The 27,276-nt window shown below is 38.1% G+C and overlaps 1 protein-coding gene across 2 annotated transcripts; it reads right to left on the bottom strand.

The window, feature by feature from the left end:
* Positions 1-10,265: 10,265 nt before the first annotated feature.
* On the bottom strand, positions 10,266-21,811 carry ice1 (KIAA0947-like (H. sapiens)). 2 transcript variants are annotated; one of them, XM_028980279.1, is made up of 23 exons: positions 21,598-21,811; positions 21,433-21,526; positions 21,024-21,082; positions 20,800-20,834; positions 20,609-20,627; positions 19,497-19,608; positions 19,332-19,399; positions 19,189-19,226; positions 18,913-18,995; positions 18,151-18,227; positions 17,953-17,990; positions 17,781-17,863; positions 17,671-17,707; positions 17,512-17,568; positions 17,321-17,404; positions 15,403-15,926; positions 12,860-14,536; positions 12,385-12,553; positions 12,101-12,261; positions 11,378-11,568; positions 10,988-11,088; positions 10,781-10,879; positions 10,266-10,682 (listed from the first exon to the last, which is right to left on the bottom strand). In XM_028980279.1, exons 1-23 carry the CDS (start codon positions 21,690-21,692, stop codon positions 10,501-10,503), a joined length of 4,083 nt encoding a protein of 1,360 aa, XP_028836112.1. In that variant the 5' UTR covers positions 21,693-21,811; the 3' UTR covers positions 10,266-10,500. The 2 variants fall into 2 exon arrangements, with proteins under 2 accessions (XP_028836112.1, XP_028836113.1); XM_028980280.1 differs by lacking the exons at positions 19,189-19,226; positions 19,332-19,399; positions 19,497-19,608; ... (3 more) ...; positions 21,433-21,526; positions 21,598-21,811 and having other exon boundaries at positions 17,953-17,985.
* Between the last annotated feature and the right edge of the window lie 5,465 nt (positions 21,812-27,276).

Below are 27,276 nucleotides of genomic sequence, written 5' to 3'. Positions count from 1 at the left end.
TAAAACTAAACTATGCACTCCCATAATAAAAATCTACTTATGTGGTGTTTCCATTTAAAACTGAATATGTGCTTGTAACAGACTGCACTTTCTGATGTTTATCTATCAAATAACTATTAAAATAATTTAAGCACAATATCCACAGTAATATAATTATTTAAATTTAGTAGGAGAGATCAAAAGGGCAGAATTTATGATAATAAGTATAAACCTTTTTTCATTTGCAGGTAGGATCATCATGTTAGTGAATTTAATTTATGGTAGATATTAGCACAGACAAAAAGAGCTGTTCATCACATCATTTTCTTCAATTAATTTTCCTTCAATTAAATCTTCAGGTACATCTGTATTGATAAAAAATAACATGAACTTTGTCCTTCTTTCTTGCTTTAGAATGATGTAGAAAACCAGGATCTGTTTATGATATTTTAAATGATTACATTTATACATTTATACAACAAATAAAACTATGAAAATGTAAGCACAAGAGAAGAGCATTGGTAAAAAGATTAAGTCCAAAAAGATGCTTCTTGAGTGATTTTATTCCTTTTTTTTTCTCCTCCTTTCCCCCACATCTTCACTCTTTGCTGTGAAGGGAGACTGCAGCAAGGTCAGGGGGTCAAACCAAGAGACAGAATTGTGTAGGAAACCTGTCATGCCCCACCACCTATTTTGACATGCATGGAGCCGTTTGTTGTCTGTCTAACATGCAAATTTGCGAGGGATCTTGCTGTCATACGGTTGGAAAATATCCATGGGGCTAGAAAATGAGACCACCTGTAACTGCTGAAAGGAATGATGGACAAGCATTCAGGGTGCTTGTCATCTCATACCTACCATTTGCACACCTCTCTTGGCCTCACATGCATCTTGAGCTATTTTATAAATTGTATTCTTAATATTGAATACCAGGAAGCAAGTTGGCACAAGGATTATTTGAGGAATGCATTATAATAGGTTGCAACCTGAACAGCTGAGGGCCACCCTAATCATTTTACCTGTTGTTTTGTGTGATAAGTCATTTGTAGCACTGAGTGCAAATAGATTATCCCTATTGCAATGTACTTACAGAGTGGTATAATTGTACATTATATTACAAATAATATTTGAATGGAAAATAACTCAGATCTCAATATTTATCAAATTTAAATCCAGATACCATGCATTTAAATTTTCTGATCAATTACAAAAACATATTTGTGTCATAAATAGATGAGACCATAAGCAGGTGGGGTATGGATGGCCTCGACAGATTTTCTTTCTCTGGAATCGAGAGGATCCTGAATCTCAGAACCACAATAAAATATTCTCTAAGCATTCCCCTCAAACAGCAAACACATCACACACTGTGTAATAGAATATGATAAAATAAAAAAAAAATACAATGGCAGCCTGCCAGTGTACTGCATTCACTGGACTTTCTCAAGCGAGACTGGCTTCACTCTTGGAAGCCATAACCAAACAAACAAAATAATAAACAATATAATCATATACCTTACATTACAAATACAAATTTGAGAATCTCAGATGATGGCCCACTCCTGGCAGTCCCAGCATCCTGGCCACCATACCGTCTTGCTCCAGATCCGTATGCCAACTTAGTTGTCCTTCAAATGAGAGGGAGACTGAAGACAAGCTCACACAAGACCAGTATATGAACACAGAAACCACATGAAACTATCAGAAACAAAAATAAACCTGCGTTGTTCATGTCAACATGTCCAGTTTTTCAGCAGAGGTTTCAAAATGTCAGTGCAATCATGTTCACAAACAAATATTGAAAATGTAAAAAAGAAAAGGTAAAAAAGTATATCACTCAATATGAAATAAATATACAACCACAACACGAAATACAGCAAAATCACTCACTATACTGTCATCAGTAAGTCAGATGTTTGTAAATGTAATATTATTATAATATAATTCATTACTTCATTATTATATGACCAATGAATTACCAGCATTTTATAGAGAGAATAGAACTCAAGTTTTTGAATGTAACTTCTAAGGAAAGATCAATTAAAAAATGGATTGAAAAAATGGTTGTAACATTTACTATGTCCTTTTAAATAAAGATTGGTAGGTACATCAAAAGGGCGACTGATTCTTTGCTTGCATTAGCATGTGTATACAGTTTGTGGAGGAAATAACACAGTGGCCCTAAGAGGCATCAGTGAGCTCAATTGACCAGATTATTAATTGTTTTCATTAAACATGCAAATATTATTCAGTGGTTTGAAAATAATTAGCACTAATCAACAGAACAGTAGATTCTTTTTAATTCTCAAATTTCAAACCAGTGTACTCATTACTGAAATTACTCATTATCACTGTGTACGTTTTACATAAAATTCAAATTTTACCAGAAAATGGTGAAATAAGAAATGGACAAGATTGTGGTTTTGTATTTGATAGATACACTGTTTAAAATCAAACTCACATCACATTCATTTCTGTGCGTTTATCAAATAATGGGAACTCCAAACAATGAGTGAAGCCAGTAACAAAGACATCACAACACCAACCATGTAAAGGGAAGAGTATATGGAGATTTTACACAACTTTTGTGATCTGTAGCTGCCATTCAGCAAACCGCTCAATTATAAATTACCGTGTTTTACCCGTAAGCATCTCTACTGGCATGACGTGATCATTAATTTATAGATGTTAGGAGCAAGGGACATTAAAATGTCTATTTATTCCCATCAGACACCACTGAACTGCAGCATCAAAAAAGAAAGAAACTCAGTGGTTTATGCTAATCCAAGTCTATTCAAGATACACTGTACACATGCATGATGACACAAGCTCAGTGGAATCTGACATTGTTGGATCGTGGCCTCAAACATATTTATTAAATATTAGGACTTTCTTTAATGATATGACAGGAAACCACCTCATTATATAATTTCACATAGTCAAATGTATTCAAATGCCACCTTTATTACCCTGGAGATATCTTGCATAAATTGAATAAATCTTGCATTTATTCTGTGAGAATCAAACATATCAAAGGTTCCCTGTCTTTGAAGTGTGGTAGTCTTTAATTCCAAAAAAACAGATTTATTTTTATGATAAATAAATCCATTATTCATGAACCAAGTGCTGCACACAAACAGACGAACACACACGCTAAAAATGCATTAAATATTTTAAACCATAAAATGTCAGGTGGCAGAATGATGCACACTGTGGCATTTCCATCAGCAAAGCCTTCACATCAGCATTTTCTATGTTAAACATGTGCTCATATACATGTATAGCTTCCTTATACAAAGTGAAATATAATAATAGGCAAGGAAGCTTTGAGGAGAATGTACATACTGAGCCATATGAAGCCATTCATCTAACACTGATTGTTGTTTTACACACAATTCACCTGCCAGGCTTTTTAGACTGTTTTCAGGCCAATACTGCTTTAATTTAAACTCTGCATATTAGGACCACAAAATGATTAAGAGATAAACTATTCACTCTATAAAGCTTGACTCTGTAGATTGCTTGTTCCCAAGACAAACAGCAGAGAAATCACCATTGGGATTGCTCAACTAGCATTTTTATTTGATGCGGCCAATGATGCAAAGATTTCTGTCATTGAATCAAGGACTCCAATACTGGACAACACATTAATCTGACTTTAATTTCACCTTCAAATAAACTAATAACTTTACAAACATTGGCCACACAAATGCACCAAAAATTGAACATGGGGATCCATGGATCATATGGTGGATTGGCTGCACCATAATTGATGTAAGTGTTATAAAAAGGAACTGAAGAGTCTAGTGAGCTAACAAAGTGTAGGTCTCACTGGAACAATGAAACACTGTATAATTTTCATTTATACATAGTTGATGTTTTTGTGTCAACTTGTGCGTGGGCTCTTTTTGACAGATGCAATTTTTCAACTGGTTGTACGAAGCAATGCATACTATTTACAGTGTAACAATGTAGGCAATGCTATTGCACCCTGTGTTCTTTCTACACCACTTCATATTATCCACATTCATATAAATGCATAAAACTATATAATATTAACCTGCATGCATTACAACGTTTATTTCATTGCATTCAATGTTATAATTTAATATATCATGTTTACATCCATTATGTTTATTATGAGATAGTCTTCTCAGCTTTGTCTGATAAGGAATATGACAAGTACTTGACACAACAATTGGCATTGATGAAGACAAAAAAAAAAGTAGCATTAAATAACTAATATTAGTACAGACGAAAAAAAGCAAAAAATCTGATGTTTATTTTTTTATCATAACACCTCCTGCATCACCTACTCCAGCCATTGGCATGTAAAGCTATGTGGATCAGGTCTGAAGTGTCTGGAGCACATCTTAGCACAGCATGTGATTACGAGCTCTGCATTTAGTAGTATAGCCATAAAAGCCACTCCTGATCCTTCACATCCAGGACCCCCTGTCTCAAAAACAATATTAGAACCACATCATCGGGATAAACAAATTCAGCCTGAATTTATTCATTTGGTTATTTGTCATTGAGAGGTGCATAGTAGTATCAAATTTTACTTTCTAATTCAATACAATAAATGTAAAAATTTGTATACATTTTCTTATTGCAGAGCATAGTTTTTGTTATATTAACACAAACACAAGCAGAAGCACCAGACGAGTTTCTCCTCATGTATACAGCACAGTACTGCCCTCAACTGGCTTACTCTAAAAAGACAAAAGTTCTTCATTTATACATTTTTGTATTACTGAATAAGTAATTCAACAAGAAAATTAGGAAAGGCATATTATTAATTCATTGTATTATCATTAGGGATAATCTATTTGCACCTAGTGCTACAAATGACTTATCACACAAAACAACTTTCTAAAATACACTTTCCAATAGCATAATCAAATAGCTAATCAAAATTACAGAAAATTTTACCTTTTGCTTCATCTCTACCGTCTACAACAAGATAATTAACACAAGTGTCCTCTTCTCAGTTAAGGTTCTAAACTCAAAAGCATTTGTTCAGTATTAACCGCACTGGAAACAGAAATATGCATATAATATTCCCTATGGTGTTTTTAACGGCAGAACTGATTTCTTTAAGCCAGACAGCCAATCCACTGAGGGCTGTCTTTTAGAGGTCTCATGAGAACACCGCTTTCCATGCCAAGTGGGCCTTTTTTTCACAAGGACTTGCAGTTATGTGTGGAAATAGCGTGATATGATACCTCATAAAAACCTAATGAATTTAAGAGAACTCTGTGGAAATCTCATTACAGCCTTCATAACTCAGAAATGAAGCTCAGCAGCCCTCCTGAGGATTGGACCTAAATGCAGAGATGAGTTGCATCTCCTCAAACTGTTTTATTTAAAGGTTTTGGGCCTCCAACATCCTTTAAAGCCAAACCATGAAACTTGGTAGGGTCAGAAAACAAACTTGATGCAGATTAAAACCTCTTTAAATGGTTTACAAGGGGAAATGTGATTCTTTTATTCCATTCAAAAAGAAAAGGTGTCACAATATTTTATTACTCAGATACAGCGCAAGATACCATATCTAACGTTTCACTTTGTATATGAATAATGTAGATCCTAAACAGAATTTAACATTCGTCTGACAGCTCTTAATAAATAATACAGCGCATTTTCACATTTATTGTAACAGTGACAATTTATTATGCTTCAGTGGCATTAATGAGATAACAATTAATCATTGATCAATGAGGGATATACATCATTTTGCATTTATTTTTGAACCAGTGTAGGTCCTTCTTATCCATCAGGAGGTTTCTCAGTACTGGTGGTACCTGTGTGGTACCTCTGCTGCTGCTTTAATGTGACCCTATTAACATTAACATGATTCTAACTAATCTTGTGGTGATGTCCTATTTATGTTTTATCAGCAGTAATCGTGCAAGGAGTCTTGTTTGTAAAAAAAAAAAAAAAAAAGGGAATCTGGTCTCTGAGATAACAAACTAGAAAAAAATTAAGTAATCTTCACTAAGACTTTTCAGATTTTCTACACTTCATTAGGAAGTGACTTATCTCTCCTCAGCTGTTGACGAGAGCAGATAAGAATGGGACACAACTGCAAATCTGATCGAAGTCAGAGTTCAAGCATCCTTCAATGCTATGATGGTTAACTTACTGAAGTTCCTGTATGTTCATTTGACAGCTTTATCTAGCCCCATCTGCAGACCAATACCATCAAGACTGGGAGAGGGGGACAGTGTGATGGAATAGAGCAGGTTACTGGGGGCTTTTCCCCTCAACAGACACTTGCACATCTCTTCAGAGCCATACACAAAAAATATCTGGATTATGTCTCTGGATTGAGTAGCTAGAGGAAACAGAAATAGAGGCCAGCTGAGAGAAAAAAAAATACAGGATTCTTCTCTCTTCTATCTCCACCCCCAGCTAAGATATGATAGGCCACAGTGCTTTTGGCTTGCCTTGATGTCCTCATGAAGTCCCATCTCTCTAGCGGCATGACAACATTGGGACCCTGTAGTCATCAATTTTGCATTGCCTATCACAGGCACCAACATCAGATTTCCAGTGGCCCATGGCAGCATAAAAAAGGAATTACTTATACAAATCCCTTCTCTCCCCTCTCAAAATTCCCTTTCAAAGGGGCGATATCACTTTATACCCTTCTCGTATCAAAGGCTCCAGCACACTAGAGGAAGAGAGACCTAAATGTATTAAATGAAAACAAGGGCCGGGTGACAGCAAGAGAGGTGTTTTGCATGATCTGCTTTAAATGTTGTGTTGCCCCAGTTTTGTTTACTTGCTGTCGTATGTGTCTTCTTTGCAAGCATTAAACGTATTTGATGTGCAACATTTGTAAGGGTGCTACCGTCCCTGAGATGTCAATAGGAAAACATAACTTTAGAGACAAAATTTGGTGTATGTGTACGTGTTGATTGATCATCTATTTGACGTTAAAATGTAATACTACAGGTACTGCAAGCTAGGTACTATGAAACCGGTCAGTTATTTTTGAAGACAGCACCAAAGAAAAATGCACAGGACAAAAATTATAATTAACAAACAAATTTTATAGGTAAAATGTACAAACAAGTTGTCAATGATGTCCAGACCACCAATTTATTAAGAATCCAAATTTGTAGTAATTGTATCAGTGTGTTGTCTGAATCATAAGACCCTAATCATTCACTGGCTGGAGAACATTTTTTACCACCTATTTTAACAGCAGTAAATAAATAAATAAAACTTTTGTTCAAATATGAATAGCATTAGCACAATCTGAAGCTCTCGTATCTTGTAGGGCGTCATCAGCATTAACATCTAATGACACTGACATCCTAAGTCATTTCATTTAGAAGTGCTGAAAACAACATAGACCCCAGAACAGAACTTTGGGGGATGCCTTTCATCAGCTCTTACAGTTGCCTATAAATTGTAAAGGGTTCCAAAAACACAATGTCAGAGTTGTGACTGGGCTAAGTGGTAAGGCAGTGAAAGAGAGGACACAGCGAGCACATTCCATTTTCCTTGTCTACAATCAACCCAATTTTATTGCACAATAAAATTTTCAGGCCTCACTTGTCTTACTCTTGATGTGGGAAATGCACACATGAGAGTCAGCTAGCTATCATTTAATTATGGGATAAAAATGGAATAATGTAATTAAATGCTAGTAAACTATAAAATTCCACAATTGAGACAGATTATATTCCTATTGTACATTTTATTTACTTGTTTTATTTCTTTTTCACATATTGTGTTTGAAGCATCAGTTAGTTCTCTCTGTGTTGATCTACCAGTTACATTTTATTTTATGAAATTGTAAGCTCCATGAAATTGAAAAATTGGAGGAATGGAGATTGGCGAGTGTAATCTCTCCTGCTTTAAATAATGACTACCATTTCCCCTTCCCAGTCACTGATGGCAGGTTGAACTAACCAATCATGGCATGTCAGCAGCGGAGTGGACCACTTATTTTATTTTACCTGACAAGGCTGAAGGGAAGTCCTCATTTTTTTGACATTTGACCATGCAAATTTGGTCCTCCTACATTATTCTGCATTTACAACCTCGCTGGTCCACTCTGTAACAACCACCAGACCTACTCTAATAAAAAAAGGAAAAGCCTTGGTTAAATATGTATGTAAAAGGTGAGCTGAATGAGCATTCCGGGCATGCTCCTCGAGTAACATTTCCCTGTTTCTCATTTAGCCAAAAGGCAAGTACAAACTACACCCAAACAGGTCCAAACAGGCATTTACTAACTTTTCAGTATTTTGCAATGATATAACAATGTCAGAGATCCATAAAAATGTTCCTTTGTTCATTTGGGTTCTCTTAATGCTTGTTTGTTTGCATTTGGATATTTGTGTTTCATTATGCACTGCAGGTTAAAAGTTTAGATGTTCTCTTGGGAGGAAGGGATAGTCTGTTCTATCTGTCTGATCATCACCCCAGATGAGCAATCTGAATCAGCTCTTCAAGCTGACAGGACTCTAGTGCACATGTCTAACTGTAACAAGGCTCTCTTTGTCTCAGCCAGTAATGTGCTTTGACAGTTTCTAAAATGCAGGAACTTTGATAGGTTGTGCAGTTCTGCTCTCTTCTTATTTTCAACAGTTCTTTCATTATGTCATTGATCAGTGAGGGAAGGCAAGACAATAATATTTCAGGAGCATTGGCAGACATGTGAGCTAACCACTGAGGAAAAGTCAGCCTCATTAGTGTACAGAAAGGAGGGTCAGCAAAATTGAGAACTTTAAAAATAGAACAATTTTTGTTATACAGAAAATTCTGGGTATGTAATGAATAGTGTGCTAATTAATGCATATGCCAGTCATACTTTGACAGTGAATCATTAGAATACATCTATTAGATCTTACCTTGTAGAATACTTTCTACTCCTATTGTATAAAATATGTGAGCTGCTATGCATTGAGTTTGGCTCTAAAAATGGACTTTACATTATCTGGAGAAATATGCAAAGCCAGTATGCCAGGACATTAAAATATTCATGTCTCTTCCATAAATGCATGAGTGAGGGATTTTCTAATATGCTTAATTATTAATCTACAAAAACAGGACTTACCTAGATAGTATAAAGAAGCCTAGGTGTAATAGAACAAATTCCACTGTACATTACATCAGAGAAAAATGCTGTAGCAAAGTATTATTTTAGGTTTACACAATTTTAAGGTTTGCACAATTAGGCAACCCTTATTGTACATATTTTATATGTACACTATTTTTCCCTAGATTTGAATTTTACACATTAAAGGTTTGTAATGATTTTTTTGACATCTCAACAATTTTGCATTTGAAGAGGATTGTGTATACTTTTTCTGCAGACTGTACTATTTTGTTTCCCCTGCCTGTACTCATACATGCTCTTTGTGCCCTCATGTGGACAGTAACAGGGAACAACCTCTTACTGTGACATTAGAATTTTAGAATAGTGTTAACATTTTAGCTATGCAAGATTGTGTTGTTTAATGTAAAAATGTATAAGACTTTATTTCCTGCAAATAAATATGACAACTCTGAATATAAAATATGATTTTTTTTTTTAACATATTGTATAAGTAATATGGCTTTTTAGTGAATTATGCAAATGAAATGACAGACAGGCATTGCTGTAACATTGTGCTGTTTTTCTCCTCTACATTTTTCTGAACTCTTTGTGCAAAAGTGTTTCTTACTTGCACAGGACTTTCTTCCCTTCTTACAGACACTCCACATTATTAAATAAACAGTGACCACATACTTAACCACAAGAAGAAAACAGCCATGACCTTTACACTTTAAAATATGCCAGTGTGATCTCATTCATATTAATAAACTGTCCTGGCTTTCCTTCCCCCATCTCTCAGGATAACATGAAAGGCTCAGAGTTCACATAATGCCAGACAAATTATCCAATCCCACTGTAGCTAATGGTATCCCTGGGCTAGAGTAATGAATGCAGTTAAGTGTTAGGTTGTGCCACATTACAAACTTTTTACTGTTTTCTTGCAAACATACTCTGTAAGACAGTATGTACACATCCATATTGTTTAAAACTACAACACAAAATATATGCACAATTCCCAAAAATTTGCATATATTTGCACCTTTGGAAAGCAGTATAAACGGGGGTTGGTGGTCTACACGGAGCATCTGAATCACTTCTGAATCACCACCAAATTGCACTGGACTGTCACTAACCGATAGTTGCTTGTTTAAATATAAAAACCATTGACATGACTGCCCTGCTTCACATTTTAATTTTAATGCTCAATACAAAAAGTAACATCATGTACAAAAAGAACAAATGCGTTTTAATGACATTAAACTATTTACACAACAGTTCTGTAAATATGGACAAAATAAGTCAAGGGAAAAAGGAGGAAATATACATATCACTAGCGTAACTAACAAATTATTTCCATTGTTCTTTGACGTCCCATTGATTGTCCAGTTTCTTGGGCATTTTAAAACAAATACCAAAAAAACTGGGTTGGACGCCCATGGGATATGACTGAGGACCTTTGTTCAGGATTTCAGCTGACGGCACACAGAGCCGATCTGTGTGATGCAGCTGGTGACGGCAGGGGGCACAGGCAGAGTGATTTCTCCACGCCAGGCGGCCAGAGTGTCCAGTGCCTCTTTGGGGTTGCTAGGCGAAAGGTCGTAAATGGTGTAGACAGTCGCTAACTGCACCTCCCAAGGCACCCCTAGACATCAATGAAAATGAGCAGTGAAAAGGCAGAAACATTTCAGAGTGCCTCCACCAACTACTGCAATGAACCCAATGTGAAGATGTGAACGGTACCCTCCATGTGTCCTTGTTTGCCAAACATGTTGATGACTTTGGAAACCTTTTGAACCGATGTGAGAAAATTTCCACCGAACCCAAGCTGTCCAAGTTTTCCTAAATGATGAAACTGGCTTAATACACAGCTTATGCACATGTGAAAGATCATCCCATACGCTAACCGAACAAACAAGACAAGTTCATACAAAAGAATGGCTTACTTACCAATTAACCTAAGCACCGCAGCTACACAAATATCCTTGACTGGGGTCTGCTGAGACCTTGTCTGCATCACCCACGTGTTCATTACTGGCCAAAGTTCTTTGCTATTGAAATAAACAACAGACACAATTGAGTGCAGTGTAAGTGATATATATTTTTTCATTGTGACGTATAGCAAGCATAGGTGATGGTGCACACAACGAAACGTGTCCTCTGCATTTAATCCATCACCTTTTGAGCAGTGGGCAGTGTGTGGGGACGGTGGTGTGTTTGAACCCACAGCCTTTCAGTTACAAGTCTGCTTCCTTACCCACTAGACCACCACTGCCCATTAGACAGCTTGAATACAGTTTGTGGTAAAAAAAAAAAAATTAAATGATCATTTTCACCCACCTTATGAAACTGTTGTATGTCCACATCCACTTCTGATGTGAACAGAGGAGATCCAGAGTGAATACATATTCCCAAGATGTCGAGCAAAGGTCGTAACCATATCGGTCATTCTGGTGAAACTTCATGTTTTCTCCCATACATAGGGCTTTCAGTGTGGTGGAAATTAAATGATGAACATCACAAGGGGGGTTCTGAAAATACGAAATATATAGCTGTTTTAAATACTGTGTTCAAAACTCAATGCTAAAAGACACTGAAATTATTTATTTAAAAAAAGAAAAAAGAAAAGAGCTCATTAGACCAGAACCTTAAAAAATTAACTTGTGGTCATAGATGGCATTGTTGCAAAACACTGGTCTTCCTTAAAATCTGTAAGTGAAAGCTGGTTCTGTTGCTATGATGTCCTGTCATCAGAGCATAATAATACTTTGAAATAGTTTGAGGTGGTAGTAGCCTAGCGGGTAACACACTCGCCTATGAACCAGAAGACCCAGGTTCAAATCCCACTTACTACCATTGGGTCCCTGAGCAAGACACTTAAACCCTAAGTTGCTCCAGGGGGACTGTCCCTGTAACTACTAGTTGTAAGTCGCTCTGGATAAGGGCGTTTGATAAATGCTGTAAATGTAAATGAAACCAGTTGGGTGTAGTTTCATTTAGACAACATTTCTAGCTTCTAGTTAAACTTTAACAGAGACAGAATCATTAAAATGTGTTACACACCGTGTCCCACTGGAGGTAAGCTGTTAAATAATTTAATATCTCCCCATCAGCCTTCATCTTGGCAACTGTATGGACAGCCTTGCAGATGGCACTTCCATGTGACAGGACACTTGGCCACGTGGTAACCATGAACAAAATCAGCTCAGATGCACATGGGAATTCTGTCAAAAGATATGGATACTGGATCAGTACAGCAGATGGTCTGAAATATAGGTATTCTTCTTAATGACCAGACTACATGGAAATGTGAACTACGTGTAGGAGTGTTTGGACACAACACTTACCTTCTTTTAGGAAGCTATAGGCAAGTGCATGAGCCTTCTCCCAGTCCACTGTCTGGCGACACATGGCAGTGTAGACTCTGCAGAGGCACTGAAGGTGTTCTCGGCCAAGAGATTCCCTTTCATCTTTCAACTTAGTCAAGATGCTTGACATGAAGTCGCCTGCCAAAGGCTTAAAGAAAGTACTGAAATTATTCTGTCGTTCAGCACTGTCCAACCAAATTTTCCTCTTGATGGCAAGTCAGCCAAAATTATTCAAACAAAAAATATTAATAAAATCATAGTAATTATAAGCCAATTGTTGAATCAACAAAAATGACTGGTACAAATCCTCTAAACATAATTAAAGTTATGGTTAGCATATGAGACACTAATTTGTCTGCTAAATATTTTATTACTAATTATTGTAAACTAAAAGAGCATCCACAACTTAATCACAGATCCATATGTTGTGGAATTTTAAGGTAAGACTGCTAACCTGGTATTTTGAGAAGAAATCAGAAACAGTCTCCTTCTCTTCATCTCTCAATATGGGAACAGCAGAGATCCTTTTCAGGAACACATGACTCTTTACCACGGGGAGAACATCAAAGCAAGATGAAGTCATTTTTGCTATTGCCTGTTCAATCACACTCCTCTTGTTCCAAATTACATCGGTGTCCAGCCTCTCAGGTATCACCTGCGTCTTTGCATTAAACGGAACACTTTGTCCCTTTGGCTCTGAGCTGGGTTGCGTTGAATCTGCAAGGGGTTGTGAAGGCTGACAAGTGGGTGCAGAACCATGGAAGCCATCAAGGCAAAGTTTCTTTGCACTTCTAGGTAGAAGCATGTTAACTGTGGTCCGTTTCCCTTGATGCTCTGTTTTAGTGAAAGCTGTGGACAGGGAATTGATCCGTTTAAATCCAGTGATATGACTGTCAGGGTTCATGACAGAAGGTCTGTTTTCAGTGGTGGACCTTGCGAGGTTGACATTGCCCCGCAATATATTCAGAGTGCGTGCCTGGGCAGAGAGCTCTGGGTACATGGTGTCCAGAATTTGCATGGAGTTCTCCTGAGAATTTCCAGGTGAAGAAGCACTCACCACAGATACAGGAAGTCTACCAGGAACAGGCACTGCGTGCTCCGGTGTCGCGGACCCGAACTGCAGAGGAGAAGATGGAACCGATTTAATAGAAAGCACAGGGCTTCCTTCCTGTGCTGACATGGCAGCGGGTGCATCTGTCTTTTCTCCTACTGCCTTTGATGAGCTCTCGGGTCTCCTCTGTCTCGGAGGGGTGTTAATCAGTGGGAGAAGTAAAGGACGCAGTGGTGGACCCATTTCTGCACAAACATTATTAACCGAACCTTCAGCATATGCTACAGAGCTTGTGGAGGTGAGCTGTGGAGCAACAGTTACAACCTCATCTGGTTCCACTGCCACAAATGCTTTACAGATGCCCCATTGTTCAGGCAGAGCTGAAGGCTGTGAAACACTGAAGTGGGAATCCTCTCCCTTCAAAGGAGAGCATCTCTGGTCCTGGACCAAAACATCTCCATTGCTCAATGAGGCGTCGCACAGTCCCTGATTGTGGTCTTCTCTGGAAGAATTAACATGCTGCCTATGGGAAACTTGAGATGTTGCAGAAGGTTCTGCAAAACCTAAATCATTGTTTATTTTGTCAGCAGACCCTTGTGATCCAGATCTTGTTCTTCTGATTTTCCGGCGGAGTCCAAAGCTTTCCTGCTCATCTGACGTCCCTACATCACTTTGATTATCGGCACTTTTGCCTTCCACTACTTTCACTTGATCATCTAGTGTTTCCATACTTTCTGTATGGGATATTTTGCCAACGGAAGCTTCCTCTTTCACTCCACAGACAGGATCTGTTCCAGTGCACTGTTGGGAGTTCCCAGTGCCATTCCCCGTGTTTTTCAAACTTTCAGAGCACTTAAGAAGTCCAGTTTTGACCTTAGAACTCAAGTGCTGTTTGGGCCTTACAACAGAAACTTTACAGTCTTCACTCCTCTTTAAGTCATTCTGCATTGAGCAAATAATTTCATCTTCATCTAAACCCTCCATCATTTCCCCTGTCCGGTTTTCAAGGGAGGTTTTCAAAGTCGCTGTGACAGGGACTGCAGGCTCTTCTGCTGGATCTTCTGTGGATGGCATTCTGGCCTGCAAAACAGCAATAATATTAATCGATACCTCTGTTAATACCTCTATCTATCTATCTAAATTCGTATTTACACAACATGCAAAAAGGTGGGAAATTGGTGGCAAAAAGGAGATTAATTGTAAATGTCCCATAGCACTTACCCTGTAAGACTATTCTCTTTGTGCCAGCACACAAAGTAGGTCTGTTACAAAATTTGAGCACAAGATGGCACCAGAATCTGCGAGAAGTGCACAGCTCTGATGTGCCGTAAGTGCAAACACACCAAATACCATTTCATGCTGGTGTGACCTTTGCATGTTCCTGCCTTAGATGATGCATTTGCACAATCAAAATAGGCCCATTGTCTTCAACTTTTGGTGTCTGCTCCTCATTGTGTTATTGAGGCATGCTAGCCTATGAGGGGGAAAATCTATGCTGCTATGTGGTTTTTAAAGCCTGTTCATCTACCAAGTTGCAGGTAAATGGAAATAAATGCATTAGCAGCTGCAGATTCCAGCTTGCATGCAATTACTACCCCCAGACCAAAGTTTCCCAAATCTAGTCATCCTAGTGAACCAGCTGCTGCATTCTGTTGACTCAAACGTTCACAGATTTAAATTTGCTGAATGTGTGATGTTCACCTCGGCCTTCAAAGAATTCTAACGTTGGGTTTTCCAGAACCGGGAAACAATATACTAAATCACTGAATAGGTCAGAAGCTACATTAAATCATAATTTTAAAAAAATTAATGTACAATCAGTTTAATCAGAAAAATTTGCTGTTCTCTACCTTCGATTGCTTTTTTAAGATATGCGATGTAAACTAAGGTAGTCAAATAAAAGCACAAGAAGAACAGCATTTTAGAAGAACTGCATTCTAACTTACCATGTAAAAAAGAGGGCTTCGCACTGGTGAAAGAACTGGTAACATTGGTCTGAACCAATCCAAAATTTCTTCAACCTGGGGATCATTTGCCACAGATGAGCCAGCAACAGAGACCTCATGCACTGGTGCTTCACTGCATTCTGTTTGAATGTCCTCTGGTGAACAGTTGTCTTCAGACTGTTCAAATTGCATTTTTCGTTTCCTGTGCATTCTCTCTTTAACACATTGTGTTTGTGATACTTTCTCAGTTGAGAAATTCAAGGCACTGCCCATCACAGGTAAGATAACAGAAGAACATAAATCTTCCAGAGGTCTTGACAGAACCATGGGGTCAGCAGACAACGTTTTATTAATTTTTCCTTGCTGAAGTGCTGTTTTTTTCTCATTTGACTGCTCAATGGGACTGTCCACCACAGGTAAGATGCTAGAAGAACTTAGGTCTTCCAGAGGTCTTGACAGAACCATGGGGTCATGAGACGCTGTTTTATTCATTTGATTTTGCTGAAGTGCTGGGCTCTTCAGAGCTGTAAAACAAACAGAGTGTAAACAAAGTATATCATTATGACATGCAACACAAGAAAGAAAAAAGCGGCAATAACATTTAAAAGAAATGTTAGAGCTCAAATTAGAGCTGGGCAATATGGCATAGAAATAATAGCACAAAACATTTTAGCTATACCATGATATATATATACTCACATTATTAGTAATACTTATTTATTAGTAAGTAATACTTTACTTATTGTTTGATTATATTTTCTTTTTCTATTTTGTATCAGTATACTTTTTATTTTTTCGTTATTTTCAGATGGGCTATAGCAGGGGGTACACCCCTTTTTTATTTTATTAAGGACCAATAGGCCAACCTATGTTTGTGATTACTTGATCAATCGATGAAAAAAATCGACAGAACACTCAATTCCAAAAATATTCTAAAGTTGCAGCCCTATTGACAGGTTCTTCTGCCATCTGATCCAACTCACCACCAGGTGGTGATAAGTTGATAGCTCCACTCCTCTCTTCACCCGTGTGTCCAAAATATATGGCCACAGGTCAGATGATACAACTAGAAAGTCAATCATCGACCTGAAACCTAGGGTGCCCTGGTACCAAGTGTACCGATGGGCATCCTTATGTTCAAACATGGTGTTCATAATGGCCAAACTGTGGCTTGCACAGAAGTCCAATAACAAAACACCACCCAAGTTCAGATCTGGCTGGCCATTCATCCCAATCCTCCCGGTAACCCTCCAGGATGGGTACTCTGACTCTTTGTTGTTGCTTCCATGAAAGATCTTCTGAACCGTTCTTTGTATCACCCTTTACCTAAGACCAATTTGTCATGGGAGACCCTACCAGGGGCACCAAGTGCCCCAGCTCCTAGGATCATTAGGATCACCTCAATAAGGTGACTGTTCAAGGAGGAGACATCCACAATATCCCTAACTTATTGTGAGAAGTGTATACCTTGATACCTTAAATTTTCCTCAATCCTTGAATAAATGTTAAATTTGTCCTTTTATTGAATGAAATGACACCAATATAATTAATTTAAGTTTACAGTTTTCATCAATCTCCAATTTTGCAGAATTTTGACCGCACACATTGATGCGCAATCAATAGAAACAATTAATGAAATGGGCGCTCAAACAAAGATGAAGGAGAGGTTGACGGCAGTAGTAATTAGAAGTGATTTAATGTAACCATTTCAATATGTAGGAATCCCACTATTCTTTCCTTCTGTTCAATGCCTTTTTAAAAAATTTCCAATCTGCATAATTATGAAAAGTTATTTTTCAATTTTTGGCCATATGTCCAATGTACCTTTTGGGATTTTAATGTTCCTTTAAATTGCATAAATATTTGGAAATATATATATATTTTATTCTATTAAATTGAACTTAAACAAGAAACTTACCGGGTAAATATAACGTTCCACATTTCTGTGATGATACTGGTCGTACACACTGCCAGAGTTCTTCCAAGAGCCTTTTGACTTTTTCTAAAACCAATAAAATAACTAATGCAACAAATATCCAAACTAATATCCAAACTTTTTTTACAAACTAAAAACTTAAATCAACTTTAGATTAACAAGCAAACACACACCTTCGTCAATTTTGTTCTCTGGGACTGGTTCAGTCTGCACCAATGTGCTCCTTAACTCTGTTGGAATAAACGAAGAGAATCGACCATTCTTTTTAAAAACTTCAAACACTGAGGGTCAGCAAGCTGACTGACAGGTATAAATAAAGGTATAAAACTTACCTTTGATGCTTAATCTCTCAAGTTCCTGAAGTTTGTGCTGGCAGGAGACAACATAAAAATATTAATTATACTTAACATTCATAAGAAGAAAAATGATCATTGAGAAATACCTGTGTTTCTAATAAACTTTTCTCCAGGGTCTTCTTTTCATCTGTTATAACCACCATTTCTTCACTTAGTTTGGACTCTGACTCTTAATGAAAAATAATATTCAATAATCACTAAACTGTAAATGAATATAAGAACACAAGTGCTAAGAGCAACAAATTAAAGTTTACCAACCTTGAAGTGTATTACGTTGTTTCTCAAGTTTGCCTACTCTGAGGGAATAAATACCATCAGAATTGATTAAACATTAAATAATGCTAATATTTCACTCTTTCTTTCATTTCTATGATGTCTGTGTTTATAACTGAATATTTCCTGAAGATATAACAGAAAACCTAAGCAATTTTACAATATTTCAATATTAATACTCACAAGCATTCCATCTTTTCATTTTCTTCCTTTACTCTCTTCAAATCAGTTGCAGCTTGCTCAAATTTCAACACATTACTCTGTGAAAATGGTTAGAGGAACCACAAACTCTTGGACTTAAATTATGCAAGACAAACACCAAAGCCAATTTAACAATTGTTTAAAAATAAATTAATTCTTTACATCATAATGAATTGTACTTTAGTAACATAAAAATATAACTTATTTATTGACATAAAACAATAGATTATTCAGTATTCTATTGTATTTGACCCATGATTAGGAAGACATGCATGGCAAAGGAACAACATCCAACATCATTGTTCATTTTCAATTGCCAACAGAGTTGCTGGAAGGTGGAATCTACCCCACAGTTACATATTTTAAAATAGTTACCAGCACTGCTACAAAAACTATGGGAATTTTAGTCCCTCCAGTTTTTTGTGTTTGTGACAAATCCAACAAAACCAGCATTTTATCACATATTTTTGCCGCATATTTTGAATACTACTGCAGAATTTTCACAAAAACTACTCCAAAATCTTTCATGTAAACTCACAACTGCTCTACAACAGCTGCTGGTAGCAGTATTCCCCATGCGCGACAACACTGCTGTCAGCTTTGCATCTTTGCATCCCATTTAGGGTGAAAAGACATCCTCTTTTCCTGAGACATGTCCTGTCCTGAGAAATCACCCCCCAAAAACTGTGAAATCCCTAGGGGACTGGTTTGAGCTAATCAAATACAATGCAAAAGACTGTTTACCTGATTCTTCTGCAGATCTTTAAGCAGCACAGACTTGTCCTTTTTCAGATGTTCATTTTCTATTCTCAGCTTCTCCATCATATCTTAACAGAGAAGCACAAACACTTCATTAAGATAAAATAATAAAATGCCAAATGACTAAAATAAAAAAAAAATCAATGAATGGCACATAAAATAACCAATCAGAATTCTGAAAATAGACTTTACATTAGCAAACACTCATCATGCACTATTAAGGCTACATAAAATTGTCTTAGACAGACAGACAGAGAGTACCTTTTGTTTCCTTTCTGAAATCCTCCAGTTTAATATTGCTGGAAAAAAATGTGACATTTTTTGTGATGGAACTACTGGCTTTCCAAAACATCAGTATAGAAATTCAGCTGTTTTTCTTAAGGAGACAAAACCAAATAGCTTACATGGCATGTGTCTTGGCATTATCCTCCTCAAGTTTGCTCACTTTTTCTGACAACTGCTGACAGGTAGCCTTAGTAGAAGCAAATTGTAAGAGATGTGAGCAGATGAGAAATGGCACCATCTGCATCAGCTACACATCTACTGCAGATTCCTTATAAATTGCATACCTTTGTGCCTTCCAGTTCAGACTGTATCAGTTCATATTCAACGCTCAGCTTTTCTAAGGGATCAATTTTCAGCACAAGCACATCCAACTGCTGATGAAGCCTTTGACTTTCACTGCAAAATGATGTTTGAAAAAAATCCAATTATTTAACATACTTCCCCATTATTACAAAGGCATTAATTTCTTTTGGACTGTGTGATGTAAAAGGTAGACATCAAAGCAGCAAAAAATTGACAAGTATCTGACCATATGACATGAACTTCTAATCTTTTAATGATGTGAATGTCATTTTAGTGCATAGCTCTTTTCATTTAAGAATCTTAAAATCAATGTACAGGGCCCAGTTTTTAATCTGGATAAAAATGATCTGGATTTTGAAATCCATTGGCCAAATCCATGATTTGGCATTTCAGTTTACTCTTATGCTGTTTTCTCAAAGCAACGCTAGATTGGATCATGGTTATTCAAACACAGAAATTTCATGATTACCAAATCCGGTTTACTAACAGTTTAAATGGAATTCACTGTGTAGCCTACTAGCTATGTAAAAATACCAAAAGCATAGATGCGTCGTGTTTGGAAGAAACAGAAAACACCACAAGAAACAAACATTTTCATTTTTATACAGCCAGATTCTCAAATTGAAACAGAATCCCGAAAGACTTAATGTCTGATTTCCTTCTTTATTGTCACTGCCTCTGTCCTAGTTCAACAACTGTACAAAATATAAATATTATCTTGATATTACATTTGTTATCCAAAATCCCATTGGATTACTGGGCCACAACTGGGACAATATGTATGAAAATTTACAGATTGAAAAAAGGTGTATGTGTGTGCGTGTGTGCATACATACATGCACACACATTATATATATGTATAAATACATATATAGGATTAGAATAAATTATTTTGTCTGACCTTCCATACAAGTGCTTCAGAAAGCTTCTTTCTGGCGATCACTAGTTACAAAGGCATTTAAAGGTTTTAGACTGTAAAGGAGCCAATTAAGAATCTGGCTTCATTTATTGATTTCTTAGTTCCCATCACAAAATGCAGCATCAGACATTTAACATCCAGGGGAATGTGTTTAAAATGCAATAATGATCTTACCTCTGAGATTTCTTAAGCTGTTATATAGAATCAAGGAAATCTGAGAAGTAACTTTTTTCCCTTGAATCCATTCAATATCAACAACATAGACTGAACAGTTATATAGACTGAATAATTCTGACGACATTCATTTGATTATAAATTTTAAATGTATGAGGTTTGTGGCTTTTAAATAATGATGGAAAGGATATCATCACATTTCTCTCTGTACTCGCTCAGCAGATGACTAGAAAAAACAAGAAGGGAGAAAACACAGTCAGTAAAACATACAATAAACTGATCAAGAAGTAACATAGCAAATCATTACTGTACAAATATGTTGCATTCCATATAAATCTCCTGACAACATAAGGAGTTAAATAAAATACATGTCGTAACCACACAATTAATTAAGAGAAAATAAGAGTCCGCTCACTCTGTGTCGACGATCCTCTGCTTCAGCGCCACCAATGCAGCCCCATATTCCTGCAGACTCTAGAAACGTAGAAACACAAGAACTGTTTCTCGACCTCATACCGAATAATCATTTCCATCCAGGTTACACGTCCCATGGACTGGTAGTAGCCTAGTGGGTAACACACTCGCCTGGGAACCAGAAGACCCAGGTTCAAATCCCACTTACTACCACTGAGTCCCTGAGCAAGACCCTTAACCCTAAGTTGATCCAGGGGGAACTGTCCCTGTAACTGCTGACTGTAAGTCGCTCTGGATAAGGGCGTCTGATAAATGCTGTAAATCACCCATCCTCACCACCTTCATCACACAGGCCATCAGACAACAGAACACTCAGGGACAAACACTTTCCTCCGAATTAAGTGACTCACGTGGCTAAAAACTGTGCAGTTCTGACAAGATCCGGAAGCGGCTTCGCCCGGCTTTGAACAGGTCTCACTTGGCATCATCTTAACACGTTGGCGGCTAGAAGAAAATTTTAAAAATCATAAAAAGTATCGCATATTATGACATTAGCGAGGCGTGATCCAACACACCCCTCCGATCCAACGCATGCAAGATCAACACGACGTCCTGTAGGACCCCAACACAAGACTTTTAGATGTCTAAAAATGAGCCTGTCAGGAATCATTTAAAAAAAGTGAAATAACCGCTAAATAAATGCACATATAAATGCCTACATATACGTCCTCTATGTTTAAACCTAATCTGGCCAGTTTAAGGCTGTTTTTTCTGCTTTTCGATTATTAAAATCGTGTAATAAGACACTAGCCTCCTATGCCTTCTTCTGTTATCTTTTAGCAACATTGAACACCAAACTAAATCTCATTGGTGCCCCTTAGTGGTAGGCAACGTGTACTGAAGTGGACTGGATTTTGGGAACATATACATTTAGAGCATTTATCAGACGCCCTTATCCAGAGTGACTTACAATCACTAGTTACAGGGACAGTACCCCTGGAGCAACTTAGGGTTAAGTGTCTTGCTCAGGGACACAATGGTAGTAAGTGGGATTTGAACCTGGATCTTCTGCTTCATTGGCGAGTGTGTTACCCACTAGGCTACAAGTATCCTTCACTTTGCAGGCATTTCCTGATTTGCACAGACTTCCAATGTGTCATGTTGGAGCACCCGGAAAATAAGATCCCTTATCTGTCACAAAGGATATCCATATTGCAGAAAATAACTAGTGCATAACTGTGGTCCAAGGGGGAAAACACATTTTCAAAGTTTCAAATATCCCATTTTTTTCTTAAATCAATTGTTAATTTGCAGTGAATAACCAGCTCTGCATTTTATTGCCTAAAACGACACTTTAAAAAAGGTTAATATCAGTTTGGAAAAGAACAAAACAATTGGTTGTTGTAACAATGACCAAATAAATAATTAAAATATATGCAGAAAATTGATTAAAATATAAGTAAATTCATATATTAGTGTGGATGATGCTCTGGCTGTAATCACTTGACATCACACAGAAGTGCCACATCACGTTATAACTAATATTCTGGAGTTGGGACACTCCTCAGGTCAACAGCAGCTATGTAATTTAAATACATCCTTATAAGCTTCTTATAGATGGGACAGTATGAACGGGGAGCTTTGAGACCTGGAGAAAAAAATCTAATCTAATTTCTGTGTGTATACAGTTAAAATATGTATTTTTCTTTTAATACGTTCTCAGCATAACTGGCATTATCTCAAACAGCACTTTGGGCTTTGAGTCAATAAGTTTGCTGTTACGGTGGTCCCAGCCTGCACCCCCCAGATAAAGGCCATACATGTAGACTCCTTCAGTAGGTGGCTGGGAAATGTCATCCTTCATCCACTTGGTGACCTCATTGCACAGAACCATGCTGTCTAGTGTCCAACCTTTATTGGCTCTTGTTGTTTTCTGAATTTTAACAAATACATACAAAATGAAACATATAGAAAACTATTTTCTGTAAGTGTGGCCACCACAATAGAAGCCATGGTGATATTTGACCTGTCTCTTCGCTGTCAGAAAACCTTGTGGGTTAAAGAAACCAGTCAGCCAGAAGCAGATGGTGCAGTAGTGGCCTAGAGGTTAAGGAAGTGCCCCCATAATCAGAAGGTTTACAGACCCATTGCACAGACACCTGTAGTGACAACGTGCTTTAAGAAGTTGGTCCTTTAGCACATAAAGGACTGCCTCCTTATGTGCATGGATTTCATGACAATCAAGAGATTGTCCACTCTGTCACTCAGCACTGGCTGACTGCACACCAAAGCATCCCTGCAACACCATCATCAAAGGTGCAGATGACACCACTCTGGTTTGACTAATAAATCACTAATGATGACGACAACAGAGATGGGGTGTCTGACAGAATGTGTGACTACAACAACCTAACTCTCAACACCAGGAAAAACAAGGAAATGGTCATAGACCTCCGAAAGACAAATGTTGATCCCACACCCCTCTCCATAAAAGGTGACTATGAGGAGAGGGTGTCCTCTTTCAAGTTTCTTGGGACCCACATTTCAGAGGACTACTACAATTTCAGAGCACTACTAACAGAATCACCCTAGTGAAGAAAGGCCAGCTATCAAGCTACAATTGAGAATGTGCTGGTGCACGCCATCCCTGTGTGGTTCACTGGTTGTACAGTTGCCGATAAGAAGCAACTCCAGAGGGGTGATCGGCTTTCCACTCCCCTCCATGGACTCTAGGTGTCTCTCCAGAGTCAGAACGATCTTAACAGAGCATCTCCATCCCACCCCCTCCTCCAGGTGCGCTTCCAACCAGGGTCCGGGCTGGGGACGCAGGGCCGGCAACAAACTGGGAGTCTGACGCCTTGCGTGTGGGGCTGGACATTTATGTCGATGGAGGAATCCTCATAAAACATCCCCAGCCGGAACCCAACTCTGCTCCTAATAATGACTAATAATGATGTCATTAGCCAGTCAAACTTCTACCTCCCTTTTTTCACCACCACTGCTGGAACTGTCCTTGGGCTGAATGCTCAGAATTGTATCTAGAACATCCTTAGCCACCTTGCTCTGATAGGTTATGTCAGCATTGAGGTGAAGGCCAAATACCTCTGGGGTGCTGTATATGGGTAAATTATAAAAATTTAAATTACAAATGTTCCTTACAATGGTGCACTTCAAATGTTAGTCTTTATAATCATGTTTCACCAATACAACTTAATGCATAGTGCTGTACTATTGTACATTTGTAAATACAGTAAATATCTTTAATTAGTTGTATTAAATTATTCCTGTTAAAATCTTAAGTGCTTTGATTCACCTGGTACTGAAGATATTGGTCCACACTGGAACATCTACATGTATAAAAATGAACTACATACAATTATAAATTACAGAGTACACTACCTTCTGCATTCAGTTTCTGCATAGCAGTTTGTGAGACTGTATAGGTCTGAGGTGATCTTGCAGATCCTCTTGTTCATCCAAACTCAAGTCTGCCTTAGAATCCTATTCTGGCAAGTTTCTCAAGAACGTATGACAAGATTTGTTCTGCAAGCTTGGTGGAGCTTTGATGATTGTTTCTATGATCTACTCTGCATTCACTGGTATTGCGCTACAAGGCCAGAAATGAGTGATGAAAAATGATGACTGATGTATCTTTTAACTTGTATTCTACTCTGAGCAAAAATATGAATGCAACACTTTTGTTTTTGCTCTCATTTTTCATGAGCTGAACAATAAGTTCTGAAACATTTTCTACATTCACACATTCACAAAAGACCCATTTTTCTCAAATATTGTTCACAAATCTGTCTAAATCTGTGTTAGTGAGCACTTCTGTTTGCCGAGATAATGCATCCCACCTCAGGGGTATGGCTGATGAGACAACAATAAAAGGCCACTCTGAAATGTGCAGTTTGATCACACAGCACAAAGTCACAGATGTCGCAACTTTTGAGGGAGCATACCATTGGCATGCTGACAGCAAGGAATGTCTACCAGAGACATGAATATTCATTTGACTGTTCATTTCTCTACCATAAGATCCCATACAGGTTCTGGACGGATGGATGAGGTGTTTCTTAAAGAGGTGAAAGATGGGTGGAAGTGGAACTCCAATGATGTGGCCCTCTGCTCAGTGACAGTGCAGTTCCTGTACCAGACAGTGATGTAGCAGCAGAGAACACTTTCAATGGTCTGCCAGTAGAATAATGTGAGGATGGGAATGGCTTTCTTCAGCTTTCGGAGGAAGTGTAGATGTTGCTGGGTTTTCTTGATGCTGGAGGTGGTTTTGAGGCTCCAGGACAGGTCAACTGTAATGTGCACACCCTGGAACTTCACACTGCTGATGATCTCAACAGAGGATCCATCGATGTGCAGTGGGGTGGGGGGACAGTTGGTTTATTTCTGCAGTTGACAACCATCTCTTTGGTTTTGCTAGTAATATATTTTCTAACCACAAGACTATATGTTTTTCAATGCAATCTACAACAGAAGGTTTCTTGAAGAATCATCGATCTCACAATCAGTAAAATAAAAAAAGTGTGGATTTTGCAAGTATTAGGACACCCAGCACAGCTTTCACATCTGGACTCTTAAGTTGGTCCAGCAGATAGTTAAAGCAGAACATCCTTTTCTTCCAGTGATCTAGTTCTGCACGTGGGCCAAGATCATCAGCTTCTTTCCTTAGCTGGTCACCCTTAACCAAGACCTGAAAACCATACAAGCACTTAGCAGCATCAGAAATGTTCACAAGTGTTGTTACATTTCAAAATGATGTCTAAATGTATGCTATGCACATTCAACACATTCATGCAATAACCAAAATGTAAAGAGATAACAGCTTTGTCATGTCAAGGTGTTGTTACAGGTAGAGATGAATTTCAGACCACTTGGCTAGAACCAAATCTGTCTTAGGTTCATTTTAATCTATAACCAGTACTCTATTTACAAAACAGTTTTGGTGTTTAATGATAAAAACTGTAACCTTACCTCCTCTATTTGCTTAATCCAGACTTCCATGTGCTCTTCAACCTTCTACAAATCTTCTCTGCTGTTTCCCCCAACAATGTGCTCAGAAGGCCCTTTTATTTATCGCCTTTTTTAAGTTAAACAGATGTGTGTTTGTTGCTAGTTTGCACACATAACAAGATTGTGGAGGATGTATTCATGCCACAAACTTAATCCACGTTTTACGGTACAACGTCACCAGTGATTATTGTTGAAATCCAAATGTAGGTGGTTAGCACAGGCCTCCAGGATCCTTAAGTTAATATCATCCAAGCCGTTAGCCTTGTTCTGGTGCAGTCTCTCCTGCTGCTTCTGAAAAGACGTTGGGCAGATGGGGGAGAAGAGGACTCAGAGGCTGTTAACATAGGGGGTAGGTGTTGATGGGACTGTGTTGATGTGAAGGTTGGTGAGAGATGGGTGTGAGTCTGCTGTCATGATCACTGAAAAGGTGTAGAGGAAAGCAGCTGTGAGGGAAAGAAGAGTATGCGGTCTGTGTGGCTGGGGGCAGGGTAAAAGGCAGCTGAGGGTCCAATGCTGACCCTGCTGAAGAAGATTTGCAGCACATTTGCTCTTTCCTGGCCTTGTTCAGCATGGTTCATATTGAAGGCTAGCACACACCACACACATAGATTTGTTGGCATTCACCTATCCTTATTATAATGTTATTAATCCTTTCATCATAACTTCTCAAAATTCTATGTGTAGATTTAAGCTCTATATTGTCATACACATGCATATGTTCACTTATTTGGCATTTGGCAGATGCCCTTATCCAGTGCGACGTACAATGTGCTGCTATGTTACCATCAGTTTTTTGTTATATAAGATGAATCCGCCCTTATCTGTCAACCCAGGCCACCCAACTACTGGTTCAGTCCTTAGTAATCTCAAGACTGGACTACCGCAACTCCCTTCTAGCTGGTCTACCACTATGGACCATCCGACCTCTACAACTCATACAAAATGCAGCAGCACGACTGATCTTCAACCTCCCCAAATTCTCCCACACCACCCCTCTGCTACGCTCCCTCCACTGGTCCCAGTAGCTGCACGCATCAGATTCAAAATACTGATGCTGGCCTTTACCTTCAAAGATGGAGGGCCCAGGCAAGCTGTACTGGAGGCTCGGAAAATACGAGGTGCAGTGCGAGATATAATAAGGGCTGAAAGGTAGGATGGTGAAACCTCATGTTTGGCTTTGTAGGCCAGCATCAGTATTTTGAACCTGATCTGGGCAGTTATTGGGAGCC

The sequence above is a fragment of the Denticeps clupeoides genome, chromosome 5 (assembly GCF_900700375.1).
Source record: "Denticeps clupeoides chromosome 5, fDenClu1.1, whole genome shotgun sequence".
Classification (NCBI taxonomy): domain Eukaryota; kingdom Metazoa; phylum Chordata; class Actinopteri; order Clupeiformes; family Denticipitidae; genus Denticeps; species Denticeps clupeoides.
This window is presented reverse-complemented; position numbering and strand designations above follow the sequence as displayed.

Bases quoted from the DNA above. Each gene is read 5' to 3' on its own strand.
- ice1 (XM_028980279.1), bottom strand. From the start codon at position 21,692: ATGATTCCTGACAGGCTCATTTTTAGACATCTAAAAGTCTTGTGTTGG. The intron at 17,405-17,511 runs GTGTGTGTTTGC...TATTGGTTTTAG, and splicing joins AGAGAACAAAATTGACGAAG to AAAAAGTCAAAAGGCTCTTG. The intron at 15,927-17,320 runs GTAAGTTTCTTG...TTTGTTTTACAG, and splicing joins TGGAACGTTATATTTACCCG to CTCTGAAGAGCCCAGCACTT.